Source organism: Poecilia latipinna, unplaced genomic scaffold, assembly GCF_001443285.1.
Source record: "Poecilia latipinna isolate Pla-1442-1.1 unplaced genomic scaffold, P_latipinna-1.0 Scaffold440, whole genome shotgun sequence".
Lineage (NCBI taxonomy): Eukaryota > Metazoa > Chordata > Actinopteri > Cyprinodontiformes > Poeciliidae > Poecilia > Poecilia latipinna.
The window spans coordinates 193,357-202,243 of NW_015113056.1; the positions used below are offsets into that span (position 1 = coordinate 193,357).

The following is an 8,887-nucleotide window of genomic DNA, read 5'->3' on the forward strand; positions in this document are numbered from 1 at the left end:
AATCTCAACTGCACAATTTATGGTAGTGGGGGACTGCGTTCGCGCTCTCCCCTGGTTTTAATGTTATATAATGAATTAATGGGAAGCCTGTAGTACTAATATTTCATTTACATTTAATACTAGAGTCTTACAGCTTTCAGCATTTTATCAGGTTTTTGTCAAGTGTCACTACATTAATAAATGTTACTGTAAACTTACTTTATTCTGAAAAACGGCTAATTGGTAAAACCAGTAATTAAAGTTACTTATTTTAAACACATTTCATTGTCATGTCAGTATAATCTGTAGGAGGCGTAACAGGGCCATCATAGATTAAAAAATAAATTCTGCCAAAATCCTAAAATTTCCACATTCATCTCAGAATTTCTCATGACATTCATGGTAGTGGGGGACTGCGTTCGCGCTCTCCCCTGGTAATAATGGGAAAATGGTGGAACTATAATGTTATTCCTTTTTTCAGGGTCACTGAACTGTTGTTCTGTTAATGTCCTTTAGCTACACTGCAGTAAAGAGTCTATTTTCAAAACATCTGACTACTGAATTACTAAATGATAAACCGATTAAATCTATCATTTGATATATTCAAATGATTAATCATTCAACAGCTGAAATTTTGGTATTTTAAAGAACAAAATTATCATAATTCTAACAGAAATAACAAAATAAAAAAGTTACTGAAGTCATTGTAACTACAACAGGACGAGTTGAACGTTTCCTTGGTTCATTCAGCTGCCAAATAAAAGACTCAACAGTCCATCACTGAATCCTGCTGGTTTTTCTCATGACAATGTTTTAGTTTTGTGTTCCTGTAAACTTTCAAATCTTCACATCATATTCTTAAAACCAAATTTTTTTAATTTTCTTCCCATTTATATATTTTCAAAGATGCGTGTAGTTAAATACTTTCACAGTGCAGCTTTCTTTCAAACATATATTTATTTAATTGTCCCGTTTCTGATCAGTGTCTTCTGACGGATGTTCATGCAGCAGTCCGTTGAGTCGGGCTGTCAGAGAATCCCGCTCTCTCTGAGCGTGACGTTTACAGCCTGGATGAGCGTTTCGCTGTAGCTCAGCAGCCTGCCGTCATAAACCAGCTGGTCCCAAGTCAGTTCGGTTTGCATCTGAGATCTGAAAAGAAACCGAGAGAAAAACTGCATTCATATAAATTAAGAGTAAACAGATGGTTACTTTCACTCATTTGTTTCCACATATGTTCAAGGTTTGCTCACTTTTAATGCCTATAAAATGTTTTCCTTTTCCTTGTTTGCTTCCAAATTATGTTACATGATCAACATTATTTGTGTTTTTTTCTTTCTTGATGAAAGAAATACAAAAAACTACAACAATGTATTGGCACTACAGTATATTTTAAAAAAAGGAAGTGTACATTTCCACCAAGAAACTTCTGAACTCAAAAAGTTGTAAATTGTTTAGTTTTTAAACTCAGAAAATGTCCAAACTTGACAATTTGACACATTTCCAAAAAATGCATTTAAATTTTGTTGAACAACTGTCTGATGATTTCGCTGTCGCCGTTCTGCAGACCAGCGAAGCCAGCAGGGGGAGCCGTAAATGAAAAATAAGGATGTTATTATATCTTCTGTATGTTTTAGTTGGTTTCATAAGTTTTTCCCCATTAATTTCTCAGTTTTTTTATTTCGCCAACCTTGATAACTTTGGTTGGAAAAGTCAAATAATTATTTTACACAATGTTTTTAACTTCCATCTGGTTATTTGTTTCTTATATTTTAGCTGATGTTTTTGCGATACAACGATCAGGTGATTGGTTGTCATGAAGAAACAGGAAGTGCCGCTCCACCTGGTGTGGTACATCCGCGCGATGTTCCGGTCCACCCAGGCGCAGCCGTCCATGCTGTGGGACTTGAGCACGCCGTGAACAGAGACAGAGGTGACGAGTCGAGGGTTGACGATGATCTTGAACTTTTCGTAAACATGATCTTTGGAGACGGGCTCCTGGTGGAGGTGGGCCAGGACGTCCACGCCCGGGACGCCCCTCCAGCGGGCCGGCTCGGTGCCGCCCCGAGGCAGCGTCACGTTGTTGGGGAACACGTTGTTTTCAAACATGTAGCATTTGTTTTGGGTGTACTTACTTTCCAGCAGAGGCAGCAGCTCCGTCCAGCTGAAGGAAGGAAAGTTAAACACTTTTTAAAACGATCATCGTTGTGATGACTTCATGTTTCATTTCTGGTTATTTGGAAATCAAAACGTCACTCGTGTTTATTTTGGTTGGATCTGGGTTGTAAAGTTACACAGTCAAAAATAATCTGAGAAATTTAGTCTGACAACAAGAAAAAAAATGGGCTTAATTTTTTATAGTCCTATTTTCTTTATGTCATTCATTTATAAACAAGTTGTAGTTTGAAACTGAAATATTTAAATAGCAAGCTAAATATTTAGCTTTAGGGCTAAATATTTAGCTTTTTTTATTTTACCAAAAATAAAAAAAACTGATTTTTGGTGCAAACTAAATATATAGTTTACATCAAAACATTTAGTCTGTTAACTAAACATTTGGTTTGTAAACTAAAAAAACTAGCTTAGACCTAAGTATTACAGCCAAATATTAATTTTAAATCTAAATATTAATGGGGTTCCATTTATAAAGTTACACTGAAAAACACTTAAAATTACTAAAATAAACTAAATATTAATGCACAAGCTAAATATTTAGCTTCATATTTACTAGTTTTGTTTTCAGTTTGAGAACAAAACTATTTTGTTTTCAAACTAAACATTTATTTTCCAAACTTAACATTTCTAAATATTTAACTCGCTGACTAAAAATGTTGCTAGCTAAATGTTTGGCTAATATACAAATTTGTTTGGCGATAAGTGGAAGTAGACTATCAAAATAAAAGCTTGGTCTTGTGGAGCTCTGAATGAACTTTCACTGCTGGATGAATTTCAGTCGTCACTGAAGTTTTTCGTACGTTTTGACCGTCTGGGGCAGGATGAGTTCGTCCATGTCGTGCAGAGCCACGTATTTGGACCGGTACATGTTCCGGTAGAGGCAGTCGTTGAGCGCAGCGATCTGCCCAAAGTAGTGGAGGTCACCGGGGCCGTGGGAGGGCAGCCATCCGCGAGAGACATTCAGGAAGCCGGACATGGACCAAGGAATCACCTCCAAGATACCTGAGGAAGAGGAGGAGGATGATCTGAAGGCAGACTCGCCGTCAGACATCTTTACTCAGTCTGGACGCATATTATGGTTGAAGCTAAAGACTTAGCTTAGCTAATTTTGTAGGTTCAAATGAAATATTAAGTTTAGAGGTAGAGATTTAGATCCAACCCAAAAACATAGCTTGCTATGTTGTGAGACAAACTGCTGTATTCAATAAATGTGCAGAAACTGCAGAGGGAGCAAGGTCATAAAATAAAATCCTCGTTTCAGTCCAGGACAGGAGGGAAAAAAATCATCTCTGAGTGAAAATCTTCAGTCGAATGAAGGCTTGTTTTCGTCTCCTTTAGAAAATGAAACTGCAGCTCCTTTCAGCAGCTGTTTCCTGTTTAAAAAATGGCTTAAAAGGTGAAACGACTGTCATCCTGAGCAGCTTCCTTTCTGACAATGACAAAACAAAAGGAGGAGGAAGGAAGTTGGCCAAGCGAGTTTTGGCTGCTGTGACCTTTCTGTGTGACATTTGCACAGAATGTGTTGGATTGAACAAACTGAAAAAGCATCATAGTTCTGCTCTACTTTACCTTTTCTGGTGTAGTAGTTCAGTACGCGTTGCGTTTTAGCGCTGCAGCTGGTTTTATAGACAAACACTTTGCTCACTCCCAGAAACCGAAACATTTCTAAACTCTGCACAAACTGCAAAACAGAAAAAAATAAACGTTAAGACACATTTAAATTACTAACAGTATTTTAAAGCTGCAGGACGTAACTTTTATAAAAAAATATTTCTCTACATATGTGTTGAAACCATGTTGTTAAAGTTTGGTTTGAGACAGATAATCTGTGAATAAACACAGTTCCTCTGCCTCCTCCCAGTGTCAACTACAAACAACCAATCACAGCCAGGAGGCGGGTTTTAGTGCTGTCAATCACCTCTCCATGTGGGCATGCTGTGAAATGCTAGGCTAGTTAGCATGGCCACCGATAACAGCGGACAAACAGTCTTCCTGTAACAGTAAGTAGTTTCTCCACAGTTGGCACATTTAGCAGCACATTTAGCAGCATGTTCACGAGTTGATTGACAGCGCTAAGCTCCTCCTCCTGGCTCTGATTGGTTGTTTTTGATGCATTTCTTCAGACAGCAACAGCAGCTCAGGGAGATCGATCTTTTCACAGATTATTGTTCTCGTATTGAACTGTCACAACATGGCAGTTTTAACAAATATGTACAAAACTTTTTGTTTTTACAAACTGCAGCTTTAAGGATAAAATAAAGCCCCTCTCCCCTGTGCTTTCCCTCACACAGCTCCTCCAGACAAGCGGCAGCAGCAGCAGTTAGCAAATATCTGGTGGAGCTGAAAGTCTGCTGAATTCATCGTGCAAACTAAAGCACTCCTAAGAACGGCTGTAAACGGCACCATGGAGAAACATTGTTCAGGTAGAACTTCTTAAAGAGACAGGAGCCACGGTCTGTCTGTTTACTGATCTGTAAACGGAGCATCATGCAGGAGAACTGGACTTACCTGCAGCACATTGTTGAAGTCGAACATGGTGGACAGACAGACGGTGAAGGTGTGATTAAAGGATTCCGTCTTTTTGTTTTCATTCTTCACCTCCAAAAATTCAGGCTGATGTTCCTCTGAGAGAAAACAATATACGTACATTTTGAGATATTATATTTTTAAACTCCCACCCTGTGCATGTGGCAGATCTATGGAGCTCCTTCAGTGACAGACTGCTGCATCCTGGATGCACAAAGGAGCGTAATCACAGATCCTTCCTCCCAGCAGTGGTTACAATCAGGATAAAAAAAATAACTGTTTACATTCCTGCTGGTGTTTGCACAAATATACATTTTGAACAACTTAACATTTCTTTTTAATCTGAGTAAACAATATTTAATATTATTTTCTCATGTTGTTAATTTGCCCCACCTGTGCTCTCTCTTATTCTTTACTTTTACCCCAGTTTGGATCATTTACCTTTGCCACTGTGTGACAACTGAGGATATTTTTATTCATCAAGTTCAATTAAATATTTGAATAATTTGAGCAAGAACATAAAATAAAAAGTTGCTTGTTTCATAGATTCAAACTCCAATTCAGAATTACTTTATTGATCCCAAAGGAAAATTAAACAATCTAATAAATCAGTAACTGATCTGAACACCTTCCTGATTTCCTAAACTCTCCTGTATCACCAGCCAAGGCAACTCGTCTTGTTGCTACGACATTTCAACCTCAACCTGTTTGCAGTCAGGAAGTAACTAGTTACTTTGACTCAGTTACAATTACTGCAGTAACTTTTAAAAAAGTACTTTTATGAGTATTTTTTTACTATGCTGTACTTTTTTTTTCAATCAATACTAAGGACTTATTGAATTATTCAATAATTCAGTTGCCTTTTTATCAAATATATTTTTTCTTGAGTGATTTCTTGGACTGCTACTTTTTAAAGATAATTTTCAGGAACAAGGCAGATCAAAGTGAATTAGAAAGAAAAACAAACAATACAAAAAAGGATAAAACGGTAAGGGTAACAACAACAACAACAAAGAGATAAAAGTAAGACACAATTTAGACTAATTTGAGTTTCTCTACATCTAAAGTTTGTTATTGATGACTATTAATAAGAATAAGAACTCTACAGTTCATAAACCAGCAGGAGTTTCTCTGTCTCCATGTTTGATTCTTGTTCATTGTTGCTCTTAGCAAGTATAAAACTAAATGTTGGTTCTCCATGTTTGATGGCGTGAAAGTGTATTGAAATATCGCTACTCTTACTCGAGAATGTTTTGAAATCTGTACTGTACCTTTAAATGCCGTGGAGGCCACGGCGACGTGCGACGGCGTGCCACAGCTTGATGGTATGAGACACATGATGTCGGCGGTGCCGTAGCGGAAGCCGAAGTGGTCGCTGTGGATCTGCAGGTCGGCGTCTGAGACGTGGTTCTGGTTGTTGCGGCAGAGTAAGACGCAGCGGTAGCTGACCGTCTCTTCACGCAGCACCACTGCGATAACCCGAACCTGAGAAGACAGGAAGAGGTACGGTGGTTTTATTCACCAATCAGGAATTATTACAGTTATTTAGCATACATGCTAACCTGATACCTTCTGATTTTAGACGGCCATGAGTTCTATAAATCTATCAGATATATGACTTTATTACCGGCTAATGCATTTTTAAAATCACAATCTACTCTTTTGATTGTAAGAAAATATGTAATATTTTTTAAATCACATTAAATAATATTTTATTTGCAGTTTCTTTTGGTCTTTTTTCTTGACAGAAACTTTTGCATTTTTTGATTGCTGCGCTAGCTTGAGCAGCAAAGCAAATGATCACCTGAAATAACGTTTAAATACATTATTTTAACTTAAACTTTATATAAAAACATGATGAAAAATGTAAGATTAAAAATCTTTATGGATTCAGTTATTTTTTATTTTTGCATTTATTCTTTTCTCATCTTCCCTCCAACTTTCTGAGTCCCCACAGCTCTCAGGCCTTCTGGTTCTGGTTCTGCTCTGCATCCAGAACCAAACTTGGAGAAGCAGCTTTCAGCTTCTATGCACCACACATCTGGAACAAACTTTCAGAAAACTGCAAAACAGCCAAAACACTGAGTTGCTCTAAATCAAGGCTAAACCTGCCGGTCTACAGTTGCTTTTGAACATTACAAATGGAGCATTGACTGTAAGGTGTTTTTATGGCTTTATTTTTGTGTTTTTGTTATGTAAAACACTTAGAACTGCCTTGTTGATTAAATGTGTCATATAAATAAACTGGATTAATTGATTCAAAATATTGTAATTTGAAATAAATCTGTGTTGTTAAGATTTTCTTGAATATCTTAACTAAAGCATCTAAAAAAAACCTGTTTACTTTCCATTGCAGAAAAGAAATACAGAAAGAATCGTGACTTAGGAAGCCATTTCTTGAAATGGTAGCTTGGCACAGTGATTTAAGGTGGACTGGACAGTGACTTAAGGTGGACTGGACAGTGATTTAAGGTGGACTGGACAGTGATTTAAGGTGGACTGGACAGTGACTTAAGGTGGACTGGACAGTGATTTAAGGTGGACTGGACAGAACATTCCTTAATGAACACAGGGAATACTAAAAGCCGTTACTCGCCTGCCGTGGGTTTGTGCGGTGTTCTAGATAAGCCGATAGCAGCAGCGTCTTCGTCATGTTGACTGTAATAAATGAAGTTGCACCTTTTGTTCGAGCTGCACAAGGAAAAAAACAATCATTCTGTAAACTGTTGACTAAAGGTTAACAGAGAAGCGAGTAACTTACCTTTATGTGTAACATTCTGTATCCAGGACTGGAGTTGTGTTACTGTGCTGCCCAGTTTTCTAGCTGGGATGGGTATCCAGCTCACCTCCTTTAAACATCTGCCCCCAAGCGGCAAATCAAAAGGAAAATGAGTGATGTCATTTGAATCAATGTTTTCAGAGCTAATAAGGTAAACTGGTTACGGTCATTTCTTTCACTTTGTCAGAAGAAAGCAGTGATTGGACTGTGAGGAGTTGAGTTCTGGACAAATGATGTTTGGTCATTATTCAGGTCTATGGTGAAGTTTAACACCCACAATCCATCACTGCACCAGATGTTTTGGATTAAAAGGCGGAAATGTGGAAATATTCGCAGAGTATGTTGTGTCTGCTGCAAGAAAAGTCAGTTTTCAAATGCAACGTATTGAAATTATTTTTGTTTTATTCAACTGTAAAATATCTTAAAACTATTAAATTTTGCTTTGTATTCAACAAGTCATAACAAATTTGAGCAGCCAAATATTTGATGGGATCATGGAGAGCAAAAATACTGAACAACTGATTGCATGTTAGGGTTAGCCATCAACGTAGAGAGCAACATGTCCGCCATTTTGGATGTGGCAGTTACATGTCCGCCATTTTGGATGTGGCAGTTACATGTCCGCCATTTTGTCCTAACTTTAATTTTTGCAGACTTGTGAGACTCTTATGTGAACTTTGACTGAGAATCTATTAAAATTGGTGTCAATAAGCTCTGCTTATTAATAACCTTGACCTTTTGACCTTTAAACTATCACTAATACCTTCAAAATAAAGCAGCACAAATCCAAATTAGTTTGATTTCATAAATGTGAGAGTTTGGGAGTTGACCTCCGATGACCTCTGGAAGCCTTTTTATCGTGGCACAAATAAAAATGTTGCTTCACAAACCAACACAAACGTAGCAGAATTGGTCGACACCATCAGGGGTTTGGGGATGGTAGGTTGACCTTTTGTGACCTTTCATGACCTCTGGAAACATTAATTAATTAATATTTTTAGATGACTTGGCACAAATTTAAAATTTTTGCTGCACAAATGTAGCACAAACATTTGATACCAATTTTGTTAAACTTGGGTAACGTGGGGGTGATGGTTGACCTTTTGACCTTTGCACTTTCATCAATATCTTCAAAACAAAAGCAGCACAAACCAAAATTTGTGCAGCTCAAATGTAGCAGAGCTGATTGACTCCAACTTTGGTGTCAATCAGTGTGTTGGATTTTTTAATGTGGGGGCAGGTTGACCTTTGGTGACCTCTGGAGATATTTCAAGCACTGTATGTGTGCATATTTAAACTGAAATTATCCTCACTGAAAGCAAAGCAGGACAGATGTCTTTCTCTGCGCACAAACTTGGTGAATTAAACCGTTTTCTGAATTAGAGAAAAGGGGAACAATGATAAACCCAGTGAAGGATGTCAGCCACTCAT

General features: G+C 37.6%; 1 protein-coding gene across 2 annotated transcripts in view; it reads right to left on the reverse strand.

The window, feature by feature from the left end:
- Positions 1-921: 921 nt before the first annotated feature.
- Positions 922-8,887, reverse strand: part of LOC106951100 (uncharacterized) — a 34,164-nt gene continuing 26,198 nt past the window's right edge. For both annotated transcript variants that reach the window (XM_015038407.1, XM_015038408.1), the window contains exons 4-11: positions 7,439-7,536; positions 7,274-7,368; positions 5,949-6,162; positions 4,660-4,775; positions 3,721-3,832; positions 2,952-3,153; positions 1,820-2,140; positions 922-1,128 (exon numbers count right to left, since the gene is read on the reverse strand). In XM_015038407.1, coding sequence (XP_014893893.1) covers positions 1,008-1,128; positions 1,820-2,140; positions 2,952-3,153; positions 3,721-3,832; positions 4,660-4,775; positions 5,949-6,162; positions 7,274-7,368; positions 7,439-7,536 — 1,279 coding nt within the window. In that variant the 3' untranslated portion in view covers positions 922-1,007. The remainder of the gene's footprint in view (positions 1,129-1,819; positions 2,141-2,951; positions 3,154-3,720; positions 3,833-4,659; positions 4,776-5,948; positions 6,163-7,273; positions 7,369-7,438; positions 7,537-8,887) is intronic.